This window comes from Acartia tonsa, chromosome 3, assembly GCF_053477335.1.
Source record: "Acartia tonsa isolate MP-2025a chromosome 3, ASM5347733v1, whole genome shotgun sequence".
In the NCBI taxonomy this organism is placed as follows: Eukaryota; Metazoa; Arthropoda; class Copepoda; order Calanoida; family Acartiidae; genus Acartia; species Acartia tonsa.
The window spans coordinates 56,986,578-57,009,880 of NC_137262.1; the positions used below are offsets into that span (position 1 = coordinate 56,986,578).

At 37.4% G+C, this 23,303-nt stretch overlaps 2 protein-coding genes across 3 annotated transcripts in view; one reads left to right on the top strand and one right to left on the bottom strand.

Moving 5' to 3' along the window:
• Window positions 1-23,303, top strand: part of Ddx56 (putative ATP-dependent RNA helicase DDX56) — a 402,780-nt gene that overhangs the window by 355,817 nt on the left and 23,660 nt on the right. The gene's annotated exons all lie outside the window — the stretch shown is intronic.
• LOC145314955 (uncharacterized) lies at window positions 1,254-21,342 on the bottom strand. Its single transcript, XM_080155030.1, has 18 exons — window positions 21,271-21,342; window positions 20,782-20,943; window positions 20,557-20,622; window positions 20,198-20,376; window positions 19,877-19,952; window positions 19,350-19,517; window positions 18,887-19,136; window positions 18,131-18,234; window positions 17,789-17,932; window positions 17,334-17,463; window positions 15,917-15,980; window positions 15,264-15,317; window positions 5,081-5,141; window positions 2,999-3,081; window positions 2,367-2,451; window positions 2,008-2,068; window positions 1,500-1,655; window positions 1,254-1,362 (listed from the first exon to the last, which is right to left on the bottom strand). Exons 1-18 carry the CDS (start codon window positions 21,335-21,337, stop codon window positions 1,254-1,256), a joined length of 2,019 nt encoding a protein of 672 aa, XP_080011156.1. The 5' UTR covers window positions 21,338-21,342.

Sequence of the window (23,303 nt, forward strand, 5' to 3'; positions counted from 1 at the left end):
AAAATAAAAATATTTTGATAATTGAATAAAAACGAAAGAAGTAAATTATTATGGACAAGATTTTCTGTATTCCTAAAAGTTTTCTTTAAAAAAAAAATTAATTTAATGACTAAAATTCCTTTAGGTGATCATCTCTAGTGCCGCCATGAAAATTGTTTGATACTGTAGGACTGGTGGCTTGGTGTCTTGAGGTGTATCTCGTAGATCATTGGGATAAACAATACTCTCCTTTCCATCCTTTAAGAAGATAATTTAGGTTCATAAAAAAAATGTAAATTAAATAAGAATCAAACATCAAAGTAAGTTAAACTCAAACTTTCCCTTAGTCTAAAAAATCTAAAATCTTACTATCATGTTATTTGGAAAAGTTTTAATTAGAAGATCAAATATTAAAATTTTTCACAGCAGAGATAAATTAATCTATACCCAATCGAAATAAACATAATTCTAACGATATGGTAGATTAAAATTATAAGATAGAAAGTTGGAATAAGATTATTTTATCCTCAGCTTCATAATTTTCTCATTGATAGTTTTAAGGCTGGATAAGTATGTAAAATTTCGTGTATAATTTTTGAGGGGGAAATTGAAATTGATTTAATGTTGATAAGCTTTTCCATTGAAAAGACATGAACTTTAAATATTCCTTGATAACTACAGCGGCTGCTAAAGACTTCTTATCCATGTCAATTGCATGATTTGAACGTTTGTGTCTGTTGTAATATTCATTTTGCTATTACAGATTTTGTAAATAATTGGACATAGCATTAAAAAATATTTTCTTGGGGCTTCTCTTCCAAGTGCCGAGCGTTAACAGAAGCCATCCTCTCGTATTTTTTTTTTTAAATTGAAAACAATAGGAGGGATTGGGGGGGGGGGGATTGTGAGGAGCTCATGCCTTAACCTTGAGTGTGCCCTAACCTATCAATGCTACCCTGTACACAATATAACCTAACCTGAAATACAGTAAAACACACGAAAAACTACCCCATTATTTTCATTTATATTTATTTTCTTCAAAATAAGGTAAGGGGTGTGGGGGGGGGGGTCTAATGCTCGACATGGCACTTTGAGTAATTGAAAAATTGCAAATGTTTAATTTTTTGTAGGTATTATAAATATGTCACTAAACATGACAGATTTGTTTAAAAGCTTTTTGAACTTTAATTAGTCCCTCACTCACTCAGAGTGAAGTTTTTGGTGTATGGACAGACCTTAGATATAGAGTAGGGTAGCTTCGTTATTAAGAAATATTATGTTGTTGTAAATGAATGCCTGAGAAGATTGGAAGAATTGATGGTTGAGTATTCACATTGGTCACAGAGGAACTTGGAACCATCATGCTTGGATCTCTTGTGATACCTGTACACATTCATGTATAATTGTATATTAATGGACATATTATTACTTAATAACACGGTTATATAACTTTAAGTGCCATTGTAATCACAGTCCAATGTCCCATCCCTCCCTGGGTTTCATGTTAAATTCAATGTTACCTCAGGTTATTTCTGATGGGTGTGACAAAGTCGCACAAATCACAAGAGTATCCATCATGATGTCTCTTCTTATGGTGCTTCAGTTTGAGTGCATTGTTGATTACAAAGTCACAGCTGTCACATTGATATGCGCTCTGGTGCTTACACTTCTTGTGTCTAATAATAACTTTTAAAAGTGAAGCTTTTCTATAATTAGTGTCGGTCTGTACGTCTGTAACAGTTTGAGTGCATTGTTGATTACAAAGTCACAGCTGTCACATTGATATGCGCTCCGGTGCTTACACTTCTTGTGTCTAAATAATAACTTTTAAAAGCGAAGCTTTTCTATGATTAGGGCCGTACGTATGTCTATTTAAAAATATTGATTTTTAAGCTTTTTGACAATCCAAAAATTAACTATCCAATTCATCGGATTTTTGGAATAATGATTCTTAGAACAACAAGGTACAATATTATAAACAAAGCATCTATATAAGATCTTATAAAATAGAATACTTTTAAAATTTACCTTGTCAGGTCACTAGGGGCGGTTGCGGCGTAAGGGCATTGATCACAGAGATATCTTACACCTTAAATATTATCATTATTGATATCAAATGTATTGTTTTGTTTCCAGCAAATTAATGTGTCATAGACAGTCTTAATTGCATGGAAATTAATCCCACAAATACCTTACATTTTTCCTATATATGTAGGTACACAATTGATACAGCATAATGGTAATCATCATTATTTCATGACTTATCTGTAATTGTTTAAAGGCAAACAGTTTTTTTTCAGACAAAATATCCCTCCCTGTTAAAATTTGCTTTAAAGATTCATCTACGTAATATTATTTCAGCAATTTTATGACATAAATAAACAAACCTTCATGTTTTGATTTCTTGTGTTGTGTCAGGTTACTAGCTTGTGTTGCAGAGTAGTCACATAAATCACATGGGTAACGTATTCCCTTAAAAAGAGGAGAATTATATCATATAAAGTAGTAAGGTTTTTTGTCTGAGTCTTAAGATCTCAAAAACTACTGAACCGATTTAGTTTTTTTTCAGGTAAGCTTCAGATAACTACTGTAATGTAATGTAATATTGAGTTTTATGTCTTGGGATGGTTTCTAGCCCCTCTCTGCCTCTTCGAATACAAATCCCATAGGTGCTAGGGGCGCATCATAAGTCAAAAGAAGCAAAATAATATTTTAATTTTTGAAAAAGAACAATGAATTGTAGTAATTCATAAAAAAAAGTAGGTTTATTCATATTCAAATAATGTTTTGTAAGTTGTTAATAATAGCGAATATCAACTAAGATATTTTTTTTTTTTTTGGGGGGGGGGTAATAACCACTTAACCCCCCTCCCCCCTTATTGGACGTCCTTGCCCTCCCCTCCTACAGGAAAAACAAAATGACCAATAAATGAGGTCCATGTTAGCAACCTAAATTGACGACAAATTATCCACTGTCAATTTATCCACGTATGTTCTATATACATTTTAATTTAATTACCTCATGTCTTGATTTACTATGTCGCTTAAGATCTGAGGCCGTTGTTGCTGCGTAATCACATTCAGTGCAAATGTATCTGTAGCCTAAATTAATAGTCCCTTTCGTAACATCGCCCCATAAGGGGCGATTCGTCGTATTTTTAATATTGCTTTTATAGATTATTTTAGGTCAGGTGATTGCCCCACGGGCCACAGGGTTAGGTAATTGGCCCCGCAGGGTTAGAGCCCCCCGCAGGGGCTAGAAATAGGAGAAAAGCTACTGTGAAACATACGAAGAATCGCCCCATAAGGTGCGATGTTACGAAAGGGACTATACCCTAATAATGTTGTAAGGAAACATCTATGTATATTGTATATATCTATAATGAATATAAGTGATACTATAAACGTCTTAATGTATAATATTTGCATTACTCTTAGCTGACAGGTACATCACAGGGATCTATAAGGATAAGACATTGATCGACATATTGATATACATACCCAATGATGATATACAAAATTACCCTTTCTGTAGATTACTATAAGTGGTTAAACCGTAAGGACATTCAACTAAATGAACCAACAAATTAAAATTTAATAAAAGTTCCCAAGGTTGTTAAGCCAGCAAATAAGAAAACCTAATTATAAGACTTTGGGGACCCAGTGTCCTCTCCCTTCCTTTAGGGAGACATATGTTTGATGTAAGTGGAACTATAAACGTCTTAGTGCATAATATTTGAATTATCAGAGAGAGAGAGTGGACGATAGGTTGTTTATTACAATGGTCCCCAAAGTCTATAAAAACTTTTTCTTTTTATGGCTTCACAACTTTGGGAACTTTGGAATTTGATTGGTTGGTTCTTTAATTTGAGTGTTAAAACGTTTTAACAACTTTTTTTAATCTACAGGGTTCATTTTGTGTATAATCATTGGGTATGTACGTACATAAATTTATCGGCCATTGTCTTATCCCTTTAGATCCCTGATTAGTAATATAGTAGCTGGATGGAAGTGTGTTTGTAATTCTAGTGTCCAATAGAGGATATTTCTTTATATGACGAAAATTGAATAAGGGGGCAAACTACATTCCTTAAATTCTTTTCCAAATTAATTTTATATGAAAGTGGGAAGGAGAATGGAGATTATCCTTTTTAATAGGAGAAGGGGATGGGGGGGAAGGAAAGGGGGGTTCATAATTTATTAAGTTCCTCCCATTCAATTAAAACCCATTTAATCTGATAAATAAAACTTCTACTTAAGATTCTAATTATATTATTATCAGTTTTAATAGGGTGTACCCCCCTTTTACCCCCCTAGTTGGGTATAATTCGTAAAAGGGTAGAGGCGGAGATGCTATTTTCATAATAACTCCCCTTTCTATTTATCTCTATACAAGAAAAACTTTGATCTTAATCAAATTTCCCCAAATTTGTATTATATGTAGTTCCAGATTTTGCCGCTAGGTGTCTCGATTAGATATTGATTTTCAATATATTATCTTTACAGTTATAGATTTTTCACCATTTACAAACTAAATGTGTAAGTTTATCAAATTGAAATGTTTAAAATGTCTAATACCTAAACATTTTTAGTTTTTACTTGAAAACATTCCTATGACGCATTTTTTGATCAACTATACATAAAATCAAACTATTTACTGGTACGACAGACACAGACATCCTACTACTTTTATAAAATATTTTATTTTATACTAGCGGCTTACGCCCTAAATAAGTAGAGTTTTCTTGAGCCTTATGAAAGTAAGGTTTTAATATACAACAAAAACCTATACGCAGGAAATGCGTTAAACTAATACTAGGAAGGTTGCGTGATTTTTAAAGCTAAGTGGGATATTTAGATTTGCTTTCTCTTTAATGTACATGAATATTTTCATTTAAATAGAATTTTCCCTGTTGTAGTGGTCGCAGCCTTGCCCCCCTCCATCCCTCAATTAAGATTTTTTTTTTGGGGGGGGGGGAATAATTTGAATTTATAAAGAATAATTCCATTTAACAATTCTTTCAAACAACCTTATATATTTAGGTAGCTTAAAAAGTTATGGGAAGTTGGGGGGGGGGGGGGGGGATTAAGATTGAATTACCTTCATGTTTAGACTTCTTATGCCTGGTAAGACCAGAAGAATCAGAGGCCGCGAAATCACACTAAAGATTTCATTTTTAGGATTAAATAGATATTATTGAAAAAAATCTTAAATCTGGTTTTGTACAATTTATGCAAATCCGTACGAAAAAAAGGTGAATTTTCACCGATATGGTTATCCTCGATAGTGTAACTTCTCATAGGACCTGGAAAGGTTTATTACTATTTTTTGGGAGTGAGTCACGAAAGATCTAAAGTATAGATGTATATACACATCCAGCAACTACCTCCATTCCTTTTTTATAGAACTCTTTCGTCTGCTTCTAAATCATTTTCTGCTACTTGGCTGTGTTATTATATAAGTGACACTATTGGTTGATTTTCAATGATCCAATAGAAAGGTTGCACAAGGCGGTTGCGATGGGGAGATACAGTTAATTAACCCTTTAATGGAACCACCATTTAAAGAACATATCGATCCTAGAAAAAATGACCCCTCCCCAAGAGATGTGTCATGTACACTAATGTATGTACACTTTCAGGCCACCAGTCCACTGGAGAAGAACAACGGGTTGCCTGCGGCTCACTGCGGCAGACATTCTAATTTCGCGGTTGCAAATAGCAATTTAAAGATTTTCATCTTTCAGACCGCTTAATTATAATGTCTGCCGGCTCTTTGGAAAACTAAGCTGTCCAGAATTAACATCCAGGTACAGCTTAGTTCTTCAAATTATTAACCTTTCCACCTTTCCCTATTAACAAATAATGTAATTGGGGGGAGGATAGGACAATAGCTTAGGCCGGGTGAAGTTTAGGTTTCCACCAAATTTCCCAAAATATAACTCTATTTGTTTAGGCCTAAACATCAACACTTCCACAAATTACAGACCATCCATAAATGCACCAAGGCCCACCTGGAGACCCCAACAGTCCCCCCCGTCTGGCCCCGCGCATCCTCTGGATACCTCTGGATTCTGTGGTAACTTGATCATTCCCTGCATTGCAGTCACAGGTAGAACATTTTGCTAAAGCTGCTCTATAACTATCCTGTCTGTAAGTCTTAAGCCTCAAGGGGGATATAGCATCCTTCCCGCACATTGATGTTTACAGACTGTTAATTCTGTACAGCTGCTGAGGTGCTTTACAACTAAGTGCCACCCACCCATAGGACAACTCCTTGTCCTCTTATTTAACAATAACTGTTAAGTAATCCAAACCTGTTTTTCTCCCTACCCATAGGACAACTCCTTGTCCTCTTATTTAACAATATAGCTGTTAAATAATCCGAACCTGTTTTCCCCCCTACCCCTTTTCATCTCCCTGATAGCTTGCGGTCCCTGCCATACTGCGCCATATTAAAGACAACAAAAATTCGGTGAAGGTTCTCCCCTCATCATTTATTTGTTGTAAAAACACAAAAATATAAAAACACCAAAAAAAAAATATAAGCTAAAGAGAGGTTATAATTTAAATAAATAAATTAACAACAGCATTCAGTGGTCAATGAAGGAGATTTTCCTCACTAAACCGCCCGGAGCAATTACACGCTCAAGGCATAACACCCTCTATCATCCATCTAACTCACACCCCACCCCTTCTCACACCAAACGTTCACAATCCGACTCTGCGACTGTTGCGAGTCGTCGGCCTAAAACCGTCAGAGTTTTAGCCAAAAAACATAAACTCAACACCCCGTTTGAATTACGCGCCAAAAAACTCCTTAAAACAAAAAAAGCGCTACTTCAACGGCAAAAACCGGTTGACCGCAACTCTAGGCCCGTCGTTTCCTCACGCAGGCCCAGCGTTAGTCGCACCCCCCCAGGCCAAAACAGCCACCACCGTAGCCCATCCCCGTCACCTATCCGAGGATTCCCTACACCCCCTGCAGCTCCCCAACTACTTGCAGCCCCCCACTTACCCTCCTCACCTGTTGATCCACTGGTAACTTTTCCCGTTATACATCCGTATAACGGCCTTTCACCACAAACCCCCACAACCCCTACAGATACTGAAGAGTTTGAGCTAGCCCCACAGCAACTAGATTGGGATAATTATTCCCCCATACCATCCTTCCAAAAATCAGCTTCAATTCTTGAAGAAGCTTTGGAACAACTCTATTCTGAAGATTTACAGAAAGAGGTTCAGGACGAGGTTTTTTATAACCCTGAACAGTTCCCATTACACGACCACCTCCCAGGCTCCGCTTATAACGCTTCCACATCGACACACAATATTAGTGTCGATCTATCTGCGCTTGTTACAGCACAAACCCCAACCATGACTGATGAGGCAACCAAACTCATCATCGAATGCGATGAGTGCATGATGACAGACGAAGACTGTCAGAGCATCATAAATAACCCTGACAGGTTTAGCATTGAAAAGCTAGACAATAGTCTATCATTGTTGGAAGAAAAAGCCTCGTCAATTCGCCACATTATAGCTTTCTTTCGCAACAGCCCAGACCCAAGGGTCACCGAAGCTGACATGAACAAAGCATTACAGCTACGTATAGCCATGCGCTCAAAAATCGAGTTCATTCATGAACATCGTACATCACGTTTGAAAGCTCAACCGATTACGACGACTGCTGCTCCAGCAGTACCTCTCTCTACTTGCTCTGACGACTCGACTACCACTTCAGCAGTCGGATCCGAGGCAGGTACCTTACCATGTGATGGCCAAGTAATTGTGCCTCCAGCAGTTACGACTCAGGCCACAGCTGTTCCTGCTGCAACTATGCCCCAGCAAACAGCTCCCATCCCCAACCGCATAAATCCTACGACATACGCGGTAAAACAAGCAAGGGTAAAACAAAAAAGGGACCCCTTGCTTGTTGAGCTCGACGATCTCTGCGAAAAGTTCGGCGACCTTAAAACGACCGAAGTTAAGCAGTTAGGTCAGTTCAATAAACTTAATGCTCAATTCAAAGAGCTACTCGAAAAGGCACAGCGTTCCTTACATAAAGCCAAAACGCTTTGTGAGGACGCGATGCTTACGGACATGGAGGAAGATGCGACAGCATTGGATGCCCAGTCCACCACGCTCGAAACTGAAATATCCAGCGTGGAATCATACGTTGAACGCTTGAGGGACCGTTTCGGAGTGCCTATCTCAGGACACTCTTTCAATCAGCGTTCTTCTAACATTCCTATCCCTCACTTTTCTGGGGCCAAAACAGATAAACTTGACCTCTTTACATTCCAAAAGAAGTTCCAGATTTACATCGACTCAATGCCTTCCATAGCAGAAGTCGAAGCATTGGAGATACTGAAAGAGAAATGTCTCCAAGGCAATGCACAGATGTTGTGCTCTGCCGAAAAATCCATTAAGGCCTGTATGAAGCAGCTGTCGTTCCACTACGGCAGCAAAACCAGCATCATAGCTAAAAGCAAGGCCAAAATCATGGAACTTGGACCATGCCCTAAATACAACTGGGAACAGCAGATCACATGGATGGTAAAACTCCGTTCACTGCTTGCTGACACCCAAGAATTTGCAAAAGAGAATGATGCAGAGCAAGCCTTGTACCACGGCAAAACGGACATCGCCAACTCTGTACTGAACCTTCTTAAAGGGGACTACTTTAAGGAGATGTCTAAAAAATTCCTGCTTAGCGCAGACGAAAATGGGGAGGAAGATGGCCAGTACTGCTATGAGCAACTTCTCCTCTTCTTGGATTGCGAACTACGTCAGCTCCAATACCAACTTAACCAGCATGAAGGAGCATCCCTCCATACTGGTACCGCATCCTCTGGTGGTAACAATACCAACTTGAGCAGCGATAACTCCGGCAATAGACAGTCCAACCAGACTGGTAACAACCCTGGTCAGAAAAACTCGAACCGGAGTAAACCAGCCTCTCAAACTTACACGGCCTCCACTTTCTCGGCCTCAGAGGACCCAAAACAACGCCCTAAAGGCAGGGCCTCTGATAAGTCCGCTAAGACACCCATTCCACTTTTAACATACACAGGCGCTGCTTCTAAGCCTGTACCAACTGATTGCGCGCTTTGTCAGAACATACACACATATTTGTTCCAATGCCAGGTGTACATCAATACACCACATAAGGAGAAACGTCAACTCCATGGCAAGACAAAAGCCTGTCACAGGTGCCTCAGAATGGACGCCAGCGTCAATTTCGACAATATTGACGAATGGTGGAACAACCACAAAAATGACTGTCGCACCACCTTTTACTGTCAAGCTGACAATTGCCAGTACGCGTCTGCTCATCGCGTGCAAAAGCATATCCTCGCCTGCTCTATTCATGTCGAGCAGAATAAAAAGAGGTTAGACGATTTCCGCAAGTCATTGCCCAAGGATGTTCCTATAACATCTGGCAACCTTCTGTTCATGGATAATATTACCATGAATCTCCAAACCTCTGACACCACACCTGACGTTTCCGACCCCAACACCTTCCCTGATGTTGCTGCCCCAGGCATCTTCATGTGCCAAAACGTTCCTGATCTTTCCGGCAATCCGCTGTTTGTCTTTTACGACAGCGGTTGTGGTACAGCCGCAGTTTCAGCTTCTGCAGCGGCTAGACTAAATGCCACAGAACACCGCCCTGGAACCACCCTCATGAATGTAGCAGGTGGTAAAGTCGTCCATCTTCCCTATGGCAGTGACAAGTTCACACTGCCATTAGTCGACAGTGCCATGTCCGCAACTATAATTGCTGCAAAAATGGACACACTGACGGCCCCATTTCCTCGTTGGGAACTCACAGAGCCTTATGGTGACCTCGCAAATCACTACAAAGGCCACGAGCTTCTCCCTACTGTACCAGATGTCATTGGCGGAGGCCAAGTCGACATAATCTTGGGGATCAAGTACAATTACTTGTTCCCAATGCGTATCTGCTCACTGCCCTGTGGCTTATCCTTATACAGAAGCCCACTCAAGGGCATTGATGGCCACACAGGTGTACTCGGTGGCCCCCACAAGGCTTGGGCCAAAGCAGCCGAGACTGTAAACTTTGTTGGTGCTGCTCTCTTTTTCACCAACGAGTTGTCTGCTTACCGCTATACCACTGAAACACTTCTGAACAGTGGTAGGAATTGGTGCGCGGATTCCTTAACCGACACCTTTCCATACCTCCGTCCAATCACTGTTGAGGAAAAAACAGAGGAGGACACTTCGCTGGATGTTCATACATACAGCTCCGATATTCAACACGTCAAACGACATGAACGGAAGTATCTTGAGAGTGAAGACATAGGCACTCAAGCACCTTACCGTTGCATAGCATGCCGTGGATGCAATGATTGCAAAAACGGAGACATTCTGGAAGCAACCTCTCTCAGAGAAGAGGCCGAACAACTCCTAATAAAAAAGTCCGTCAAATTCCTACCTGACGAATGCCGGATCGTAGCATCTCTTCCCTTCATTGCTGATCCGGTCAAAGAGTTACAACCAAACAAAAATAGGGCCCTCAAAGTTCTGGAATCGCAGCTGCGAAAACTGCAGAAAGATCCAGAGGCCAAACTGCAAGTTATGGCATCACATGACAAGTTGGCACTAAACGGCTATTCATGTGACATTGATGACCTGTCCCCTGAGGAACGAGCCTTAGTAGACAATCTGCCAGGAGAATACTACCTCCCTTGGCGCTTCGTCACTAAAGAAAATTCTCTCTCCACTCCAGTTAGAGTTGTCTTTGATGCGTCTGCAACTACCTCCTCAGGTAAAAGTCTGAACGATGTCCTAGCAAAGGGCACAAACAGGCTCGAAAAAATCTTAGCTCTGGACATCAACTTCAGAGCAGGACCACATGCTTTCGCATGCGACATACGGATGGCGTACAACCAGATCAAGTTGGATCCATCTGATTTCCGCTGGCACAAGTACTTGTGGGTTGATAGCCTTACCCCTGGTGGCACTGTCAGAACGCGCATCATGCGTACCATCATTTATGGGGTCAAACCTTCTGGCAATCAAACTGCAGAAGGCCTTGAACAGGTAGCTCAGTATGTCATGGACAACCACCCTGAACATACCGCAGGTGCCCAGGTTCTCAGAACCAAAACTTATGTTGATGATACTTCTGATTCAACAGACTCCGCAACTGAACTAGACAAACTCATTGCGGGAGTCAAATTTACTCTTGACTTGGCAGGCATGAGCGTCAAAAGCTTTGTCAAATCTTCAGCTGTACCTGAAGACACCGTGTCCAATGACAGCACACATGTTAGCTACCTCGGCTATCGCTGGGCCCCACTAGCTGACACTCTCAGCTTGGATGTCAAACCCCTGTCGTTTGGCAAAACAAAACGAGGGAAAAGACCCCCGCCAGTAGAAGGCAGTCTGGAAGAGGCTCTTCTACTCAGTTTCACAAAAAGAACCATCCTGTCGCAAGTTGCCTCAAACTTCGACCTTCTCGGATTCTGCACCCCCGTGACTGCTAAATTCAAAGCAGACTATCACGATCTCCTCTCTTACGCTACTGGTTGGGACGATGGGCTCCCAACCAAACTGCTTCCAACATGGGTGACCAACATTGAAACGATGCAACAACTCGCGTCAGTTTCCTGTCCACGGTCGGTAATCCCGGCAAACTCCCAACCCAAAGTTGATCTGCTAGTATCCGTTGATGCTAGCCAAAACATGGCAATCGTGTGTGTGCATGTTAGGTCAATATCTCTCTCGGGGGAGGTCACTGTCCGATTGGCCGCTGCCAAGTCAAAGATCGTGACTGGCAGCACTATCCCTCGAGCAGAGCTCAGGGCAGCCGTTGTAGGCACCATTCTTGCAACAACCGTTGCCAAGAATCTCAAAGACAAGGTCGACAAAGTCACCTATTTCACAGACTCTACTGTTGTGTTGTCGTGGCTTCACCAAGACGCACGTCCTCTTTCTCTGGGCGTACGTAGCTGCGTCATCGAAATTCGACGGTTCTCATCCCCGGATCAATGGCGTCATGTTGAGTCAGAAAACAACATCGCGGATCTCGGCACCCGGTTCCTTGCCACTATTAAGGACATCAACGCCAAATCTGAATGGCAAAATGGCAAACCCTGGATGTATCTTGATTACCAGGACATGCCAGCCCAATCCTTCCAAGATCTTAAACTAACAATGGAAGCGAAACAGGCCGCTGCCCAAGAGGTCAAAATCCTCCATGGTGATACGAAATCACCCCAAGAAAGAACGGCAGAGATAACCAAGTTCTCGAGTTATCTCTACGACCCGTGTAAACGGTCATGGCCAAAATCTCTCCGGGTCATGGCCATCGTTCGAAAATTCTGCTTTTTCGACTTTAAATCATACCGTCACAACAAGGCATCACTTCCACAACCCACTCCTCGGGTTGTCCAACTCTTGGACGAGGAAGTTCAGAAGGCGGAGAAATACTACTTTAGGCTCGCCACTAAAGAAGTGCTTAAATTCTCCAACTCTAAGGCCCACGGCAACAATGTCATCACTGACGACGGCATTATCAAATACAATGGTCGTATTGTCGAGGGCACCAGCATTGAAGACGTTGACAATATCATGCCTGATTTGTCTCCCCTCCACTTTGTTAGACCGATAGTTGATCGGTATAGCTTGATAGCATACTCCATTATGCTATACGCCCACCAAGAGCTTGCACTACACAGGAATGTAAATGCAACACTCTTAGAATCTAGGCACATCGCCTATATCCTCCATGGCAGAGATCTCTCCAAAGAGATTAGAGCGGCTTGCCCACATTGTCGTAGGTTCAAGGCCAAGCTTCTAGAAGCTGAAATGGGACCAATCCACCAAAACAGATTGACCATTGCTCCCCCGTTCTACTACTGCCAACTTGACCTGATGGGTCCGTTCTTGGCTCACTGTGAACACAACCACAGGTCCACAGTCAAGGTTTGGGGTCTAGTCTGTAGAGACCCAGCCTCATCCGCAACAGCGTGTTATGCTATGACTAAGTATAACACAGACGCCTTTCTCCAAGCATTCCAACGATTCGTTCATCGTTATTGCTACCCTAAAAAGGTCTTCATCGACCCAGGAGCACAGCTCATAAAAGGCGTAGCAAAATCGGAGTTTTCCATGGCTGACATCACTAAAACGCTCAATGGAAAAAGTTGCAGCATAGAGTACGAGGTCGGTCCCACTGCTGCTCACAACTATCAAGGTTGTGTGGAACGCTCAATCAAAGAAATCAAAACCTTGTTCCATGCAACATTTAATGGTCTCAAACTGGATGTCATGTCATTTGAGACCGCCTTTTCATATATAGCAAATGAGATCAACAACATGCCGATCTGCACGGTATCCAGAACGGAGGATGTAGGTCACGCAGACCTTATCACGCCTAACCGTCTGATACATGGCAGAAATAACAGGCGTGCCCCCACTGGACCAATGAGGGTAGAACAACCCTCCCGCCTTTTGGAACAGATGGAACGCCTCTACCAATCATGGTGGCAGATCTGGCTATATGAACGCCTTCCAGACTACATCTCAAGACCAAAGAAGTTTGGCAAGACAGGTCCACAACCAAAAGAGATGGATATCGTTGTTTTCCTCCGGTCCCCAGATGAGTTGATTGGCGATCAACTCTGGCGTCTTGGTCAGGTCCTACACCTCATCACTTCTGATGATGGTATTGTCCGTCAGGTAATTATCCGTTGGCGGAAACACTGGAAGGAAGAATTTCATGAGACCAGAAGGAGTGTCCGGCACATCGCCATCCTGTTCTCCGAGGACGAGCTCTCACTAGTTGACCAAATCAGGTCCGCAGCCTCCAAGTGTGACGAGTCGTACGCTTCGGCGCAAAAAAACTAATAAAACTGTTCCTGAAACGGGTTAACTCAATGCGTTGCAAATGAGTCACACCCGTTGAAACTTTGGCTGAACCTGCCATAGGCTGAATTTGCCGAAGATAACAATTAACCTTACGGACACGCATTACGATGTTGTGCGTTTCCAATTTCAAATCTGCAACTAATAAAGGCTGTAATTGCCGAAAAAATATAACTTAACCGACAAGCATTACGATGTTATGCATGTCCAAAATTCAACTCTGCTATTAATAAAGGCTGTAAGTGCCGAAGATAAAAAACCCTACCTCATTACACTACATAATCCTGCACATTGATTTTAATAATGTCATTATTAAATATTCAATTACTACAAAAGAAAAATCCTGCTTAAAGGTTCACACTCCCTTTAATAACTTTAATAATCTCATTATTAAATGTTATCTTACAACAAGTAGATGCTGCCTAATGTCTTTAATAATCTTATTATTAAATGATTGATTACCCCAAGAAGTTTACCCCACTTACGAGGATTGATTCCAGCCGAAGCAAACCTGGATTAGTATTAATCATATATTGCAAATTTAAAATTGTTTACAAAATAGTTATTTATTTATTTATTTTAACCCATTGTAAACGATACGCCCCATAAAAAAAAAAAAAAAAAAAAAAAAAAAAAAAAAAAACACATTAAAGGCTATTGCTGCTGGGCGTATCGTTCTTCCTATCTTCTGTAAACTGCAGTGATCAACCCGCACCCCTATGTTCTTCTTTTTCTTGCCGGGAGTGTCATGTACACTAATGTATGTACACTTTCAGGCCACCAGTCCACTGGAGAAGAACAACGGGTTGCCTGCGGCTCACTGCGGCAGACATTCTAATTTCGCGGTTGCAAATAGCAATTTAAAGATTTTCATCTTTCAGACCGCTTAATTATAATGTCTGCCGGCTCTTTGGAAAACTAAGCTGTCCAGAATTAACATCCAGGTACAGCTTAGTTCTTCAAATTATTAACCTTTCCACCTTTCCCTATTAACAAATAATGTAATTGGGGGGAGGATAGGACAATAGCTTAGGCCGGGTGAAGTTTAGGTTTCCACCAAATTTCCCAAAATATAACTCTATTTGTTTAGGCCTAAACATCAACACTTCCACAAATTACAGACCATCCATAAATGCACCAAGGCCCACCTGGAGACCCCAACAGTCCCCCCCGTCTGGCCCCGCGCATCCTCTGGATACCTCTGGATTCTGTGGTAACTTGATCATTCCCTGCATTGCAGTCACAGGTAGAACATTTTGCTAAAGCTGCTCTATAACTATCCTGTCTGTAAGTCTTAAGCCTCAAGGGGGATATAGCATCCTTCCCGCACAAGATGGCTGTATTCGCTAGTTTTAAAATATTCTAATAAATCCACGAAATGGTTCCTGATCACAAGGGAATTTGATACCAAGATGGACAGAGTTCTGGTGACGCCGTAACCTACATTTTCAGGGATGTCAAGTCAAATTTTGGATCATGGAAAGAAAACGAAGTTGCGGGTTTCTTCGTATTTTTATTTCTAGCCCCTGCGGGGGGCTCTAGCCCTGCGGTGCAATCATTAACATTTACTTCACCCAAAATAATATTTTAAAAGCTACTGTGAAAATACGATGAAACCCGCAACTTCGTTTTCTTTCCATGCCCCCCAATTTTTAAAAACATTCATTAATAATATCAGTGTAATCCCAAGAATTGTTGAGTGGACAACCTAACCTCCCCTTGATTAAAAGAAAAAGTTCCTGGAGGGGTCCTTTCCTTAAGGCACTCTCCTATCCTAAACTGAACCTAAATTATGCAACTAAAATACTTTTTCTATAAGTTTGTGCGTGGTTATCCCAAGAATCACTCGACCGACAAGCTAGCAATTTTCAGGGAAGCTTTGAATTGGTCATAGGCAGGATTCAGACTATTTTGATAATGGAAAGTAACCCCTCTGAAGGTATAGATTTAGAGAAAAAATAATTCCATTTGATGAACGAAAAAGATGAGTAAATCTAATGTTATGTGCATAATCATTTGACTTGATATTTATATTATTCCTGTAAAAATCTCCGGCAACATATTCACATTCAGCGCAGGGGTATTCTTTCTTCCCATCCTCCCTAACATTGAAACTTGTTAAAATCTTCATAAAGATTTCAAACCGTTGCATTACAAAAATGGGTGCTTTTCCACAAAGGCTTATCGAGCACTGAAAGCAACCTCATTTTTTTATAGAAATTGATGGAGGATGTTTTTTTCTTATGACTATTCCCTGTGGGATGCTCTAAACCTGCGAGGTTACTCAAAAAAACCAAATAGAACCTAATCTAACCTGACCTAATTTAATACTAGCACTTAATGGAAAATTTCACAAAAATGCTAAATCTTAACTTTTTGGCTTTATTTAAACTGTTTTTAACCTATTTTTGAATGGGGGGTCAAAAATATACTAGGACACCTATAGAATCAGACTGCAGAGCCCAAATTTGAATTAAGTCCCCAATAAACTTTTTTTGGGGGATTTAAAAATTAATTTTTAGTGTTGCTGTAATCGTTTTGACTGAAGCAAAAGCTCTTTTTTTACTTCGGGTAATATTGTGGCTTACAGAACATTTTTATATAATTAACTTTATATTGATACAATAAAAAAAACACTACTCTGTTCATTGGAAATAATTTTTTTTTCCAAAACAATTAATTTCATTGAAAAATCTAACATTTACAATAAAACAAATAATTCTGAAATCTAACCAATAAGAAGACTTGTTTTATATAATTCTTTACAATTCAAAAAAAGAGTGTTTTCACAAAGTGACGTATTTCCAATGTAGTTAAATATTTTTTATTTAATTAAAATGAAAAGAATGAAAACCATACACATAAAAGATACATACTTTTTAAAATTATTTTAAAAGATAAGTTTGAATAATCTTATTTTATAACACATTTGTATATGTGACAAAAATAAATTTGTTGTATTGCATAAACATTTGTTGTCATTTAACCCTTTACAGCCATTTTTTATGTTTTTAAAATAATAAAGAGAACACAAACATGTTAATGTTAATTCGTTGATATATTATAAAGAATTAACTTTTTAGTGAATTTTTATAGTAAAATCATAAGGCCTAATTTTACTCTATACCAGAATACAATATTTATGAAGCAAAACACTCTAAAAGCTACAAATTTTACCCAAATAAAAAAAAGACATTTTGCTTCGGTCAAAATGATCACGGCAACAGTAAAAATTAATATTTAAATCCCCCCAAAAAAGTTTATTGGGGACATAATTCAAATTTAGGCTCTGCAGTCTCATTCTACTGGTGTCATAGTATATTTTTTATAAACGTTTTAAAAATAGGTTAAAAACAGTTTAAAGGTTGGTGAGGTTTTTAAAATATGCATAATTTTGATATTTAATGTGGATATTAGAAATCTCGTCCATAAGCTTCATATTCAAGTTTCTATGCCTAATGACAACGTTAGCAGCGTCTTCTGCCGCCGCAAGTTTCTGCCGGCGGAGTTTCTTTCGTTCTTTCAGAACGCCGCGGTCTGTCCGCTTCAATTTCTTCAACCGTTTCAACTTTTTGGACGATTTTCCTAAAAAAAATAAGGGAATGAAGAGAATCAAATTAAAATTCATTGAATGAAGTTAATATCAATTTCTGTTTTATGATAATTATAATGATTATTAAATCCCTTAATGTTTATAAATAAAATTTTGAATATTCTTCATTTTCTCCCATATAATAAAACTACTTTGCCGATGAACAGTTTAGAACAAATAAGAAACATAATACTTTAATCTATTTCAATTCCTATAGAAGCTAAACTTATCTATCATTCGAAATGCCCAAGATATTAGGATTATTCATTATTTATAATTTTTTGATCAAAAAATTCAAAAGTTGTGATAATTGCTTACCTTTTGGTATCAAAGCTTCTTTGTTATCATTGTCAATTGTATCCTCATTTTCAACAGCTAGATCATTGTCAACAAAATCCTCAAGATTATTTTCTACTAATGCTGCACTGCTATTCAACTCTTCTTGTTCTAGTAGAATATTATCTAAAACAAAAACAAAAAATACTTTCCAAAAGCTTTGTCAATGTCTACCCGTGATTATTTAGCTGCTATTTAAGATAGATGACAGAAGTTTCTGTGCAAAGAAAGTTAATTACTCTGCTGTAATTAAACATAGATGTATTTTCCTTCCTCATTAAGTAAGAAAATGATTTCTATTAAGAACATGCTCTTCATTGGTACCTATTTCTGGTTCAATTTTCATGACAAATTCACTGTCATCTACTTCTCTTCTTTTAAGAGCCATTTTATATCTCTCTTCTCCTTCTGTGTATACCATTGAAAACCTGAATAGATAGATATTTATATTTGAGAAGAGAAATCAGTGATGTTCTATTTTAAGAAAACTTGTTTTGCCTACATCTTAGCATTAGAGTAAAACACTAGAGGGAGAAAGGGTTAAATAACTGTATCTCCCCATCGCGACAGTCTTGTGCAACCTTTCTATTGGGTCATTGAAAATCAACCAATAATGGTATCGCTTATATTACACAGCCAAATAGCAGAAAACAATTTAGAAGCAGAAGAAAGAGGTCTTTGAAAAATGAAGGGAGGTAGTTGTCTGTATAAACATCTATACTTTAGATCTGTTATCTTAGCACTCTGAAGTAATAATTGAGACAAAAATATTTATTTATCTCCATTCTAATGATCAATACTTATTGTTAAAAAGGAAATAATCAACATTTCACCTTTTTGGCACAGATAATAATAAATAGAACCTTATTAAAAACTAAAATGTACTTTGCATAGGATTCATTTTCTCTATATTTTGAGCTATATTGCTTGATAATTTAAGTGAAGCCATTCATAACCTTTATATACACATATTTTTTATAGAGTTTATTCACAACTTCCACGTTTAATTATCTATGTATTAAAATGAAAAGAAATCCTGGAAAATTGTATTGAGCAGTATGATGTAACTGTCTATCTCACCTGGATAAAGATTTAGATGCATCCTGCAAAGCCTTTGTTGCTCGCTCTATTGGTTCCTGTAGTTTGGACCTTGTCCCGGCAGACATTGTGCCTAAATCATAATTTATGATGGCTTTATTAGCATCTGCAAGTGAGGTAACTGCATTCAGAATACACTTTGTTGTATCCTCTATAGAATATACTTCTTCAATTCTTACTGGCATTGCTTTATTAGTTTCTAGATTCACATTTCTCAGATTTTCTTTGGTATCTGATGAATAAACATTTTATACAACACATAGGTACGTTTCTAGTAATTTTCTATTTGAACAAAAAAGTCAATAATTGTCGCTATTTTAGAATTAGATTAAACATGTTGAATCTCTAACTGTATCCCCTCTTTAATTACAATAAGTATTTATGTGCGCTTTAACCAATATTTTTTAAACCGTTAAGTAAGATCATTATGCTTAGAACATAAAACCCTTTATTATTGATGAATTTTCAAATGTAAATATGTTCATTCCTTGATTAACAATTAAATCTTGATGAACCCCCAATAGATTTTTTATTAGTTGATCATAAACAAATTCCCCCTGGCAACTGAGATCACTTTGTCCATCAGGTTTCAGTTCAGGTAAAAATGTATCAGCCTGTTTTAACAATAAAAATTACATAAAATAATTTATTTTGACAGTGCAGCTAGCCTACATGGCTTACGTGTTGGTCAACCTGTAAAAAGCTATAGTCTATTAAGCAAAATGAACATTAACAGCATGGCAGAAACAAAAAAATGACGGATTTAGAAAAGAAATGTAGGTCAAGAAAATGTAAATAATATACTTTACAAAATGTTAGTTTTATTACACATAACAATAAGCAAACTTTAAAAAAAAAAATACATAGGTATAAAACTGATCTAAAAGGATTTCAATTGTAATCTATATGTCTCTCAATGATAGTCAAAGTATTTGGAAATTTAAGTCATTGGATATTATGATTCATGTAATTCCTTAGACTCGGGTAACTGAGAACCAATCAGGAGATAGAACGCCAACAACATTTGATCAATGCACAATCCACTTGACTGAAAAAATAAATGTTTGTTTGTTTTATCTAACTTTTTATTGTGACAGAGTAAGTGTCGTGATTGAAAAACCTTTATCTCAATTCAACACACATTGTCTTATTCCTGCAGACATTCTGATTATTACTTATTAAGTAGACTAGAACTAGAAAGATTCAATACTTAAAAAAAAATATACCCATTAACTGTAACCAAAAGTCCTAGAGATTGACTTGAACTTCGTTACGTTCGAATGTAAATCTTACCTCTAAATCAATAACTCTATCTTCAAACTCTCTGATATATGAGGTAATTGTTTGGACCGGATTTCTTTTGAAAGAAATTAGGTGTTTGAACTTGATGAAAACATCCGTGATATTTGGTATAAAGTTCTCACTTGGTTTTCTGTTATTATCTTCAACTTGGAGCTTGTTTATATTTGATTCTGAATAAAGTTATTTACATATATTACCAGTATCAAAATACATAACTTTTAACTAACTTAAAGGATGATTTAAGAGAAAAATTTCTTAAAATATTATCACCCTGCATTAGGACTAAATTTGTTCTTGTTGGAATTCTTTAACAGTTTAGCTATTGATTAAAATTAAAATTAATTTTATACCTGGAACTTTTTTAGACAAAAATGAGTTGATTGTATAATTTGAGGTAGAACTAGATTTTTCACATTCTAGAAATGAACAGTAAAATAAATTCATATTAAAATCCTAAAGAGAAACTTCACTTGGAATCAAAGTTCACATTCAAAACACTTCATGTAACAAACAAACAAACAAACATCTTCTTAAATATTCTAAAGTAAGGTGTATACTTATTTTATTGTTCATTCCTAAATTTTCTTGTGCAGAGGTTTGTTGTGTATTAATGATATGTACAGAAATGTTTCCCACTTCATCTCGTCTCCATTCAGTAGGAACTATTTCGTAAGACGTGGACATTGCAGTGGACTCGGATTGTTCTTGTTTTTCTTCGTCGATAGGGTCAGTAACACCTAGACATGTATGTATTGTAAATACATAGAAACATCGAATTAGAAAAATACAAAGCTAAAAGGCTCCCATTATTTTGAGAAAAGAAAATATTAAATTTCTACACCAAGTCATACCTATAAAGCAATGACATTTTTCAATCAATGCAAGATATTGAATATAATGAATATCTAAGCTTAAAATAGATAATATATATTGGTATTTTTGTTACACTTAATGGGATTATATATCTCAAAACTATAATTTATTTCTATTTATTTGAAATGTTGAAGTTCGTTCAGATACACAATGACATTTAAAAAATAACAATAAAATTATTAACTATTTACCTAATTCAATTGTGGTAACTTGTATATTATCTTCTTCTATATTTTCTGAGTCTTGAGATGTATCCATTTTAATTCCTGAAAAATGAAACATATATGTCAATTAATTAAGTAAAATTTCTTTGAAAATAACACAATATCTTAATCTTCCAAGAACGTATCCTATACATTGTAAATATAAAACTCATACATAAATGATTAAGGATGAAAGCAAGTTTTCTTATTCGTTGTCCTAGAATTTTTGGGGACTATGATGAATTTTGATTGGTTGTTACAATAAATTGAGTTTTCAAACTTTTCAATCACTAATTCTAATCTACAAGAGGGATAATTTTGCGTATTATCAGTGGGGATGTACATCAATTTATCGGCCATTGTCTTATCCCTTCCCAGCCAGAAAGTAGCGTCACTATCGCGCTACTATAGCGCACGATATCGTGTAGCAATCGAGCACGAGTTCTTACGATATCGCTAAATAGTCGTCCAATGCACATCGACGATATGTTACGATAAATGGTCGAAAAGGTACTTAGAGCTGCGCGATACACCTACGAACTCGTAAGCGATATCGTAAGTATCGCGCGCGATATCGTACCAAAATCGTAAATAAAGAGTACATTAAAAAATTTATTTAACATCGTGTAGTTTTAGGTAAGGAAATGGTTACGTAAAAAAACAACATTATTCATAACATAAACTAATTGTACTTTCCATACAGAAAGAGAGAGAGAGAGAAAGAGAGGGTGTTTATCTCTGTGTTTCCTCTGAAATTGTAAGGGTGGTTTTAAATCTATTTCCATTACAACTATAATTGTGAGGTACTTGGATTTTCTTACATAATTTATCTTATTTTAATTGCCATTTAGACATTTTTGTACACTTGCTGTGGTTTAAAATGAAAATGATTAAAAAAAACTAAATTTTCAATAAAAGACCATTAACACATTATGATATTATGTTATACCAGTTTTTAATTTATTTTGTTTGAAAACAGAAAGATTTTAATTGTCTATACAAAGTAATGTGAATACCTAGTGGCCAATTTATAAACTATATTTCTCACACAATGATTTTGAAATTGTTGGTTGCAGTGGCGTGCGAACCGAAGGGGGCATTTGGGGCAATCGCCCCCCCCTAGCGACCAAAACGCCCCCCCCTGCCCCCCCCTAGCCACCACCCCCCCTGCCCCCCCCTAAATGTTGAAAGATGCCCCATTTTGCCCCCCCCTGGTCAACAAAAATGCCCCTTTTTGCCCCAAACCCTACAAAAAGCAAAATTATCCCAGTTTCCAAAAAAAGATAAAAGATCAAGAAATACTCAAAAAAAAATTTTGCCGCTTCGCGCCAAACAGACAGTTACTTTTCATTTAACCTTACCAAATTTTTTAATTAGTGTAGAAACACTCAAAAAAAAAAAATTTTTGCGCTTCGCCCAAACAGACAGTTACTATTCATTTAACCTTAACAAATTTTTTAATTAGTGTAGGAATTAGGTTATAATCTTTTTTCACTGAACATAACAAACCAGGTAATAGGAAGTATTTTGTATTTTTATCAAAGAAATTTTGTACATCCCCAATGATGATTACCCTTATATAAATTACAATTAGTGGATGAAATGTATGGAAACTCCCTCCCTGCATATTTAAAGAAAAAATTTGCGCTTTGCGCCTTCCAAATGGTTTCTGCTTTTTATTTCATTGTATATTTTGTTTTTATTTCTATAAAACAACAAATATTTAATTAAAAAGTTATTTTATATAAAAAAAAAAAACAGCGTTAATATTTATCTAAGCCTTTTTCTCAACACTGTATGTCTGTCTAAATGAATAACTATATATGATGTCATATTATTTTCAAGATAAGTTTATCATTTTTTTTTGTGTACATACCCTTACAAAAAGACATGTTTTTTTTATGGCAATTTTCATTAAAAACCCTTAAAACTAACTACACTCTATATTCCTAACTTGATAAAATACGCCACTCTTGTTGTCTTTAATTGATTTTAGTTCAAAGGGGGAGTAAATATTTTTA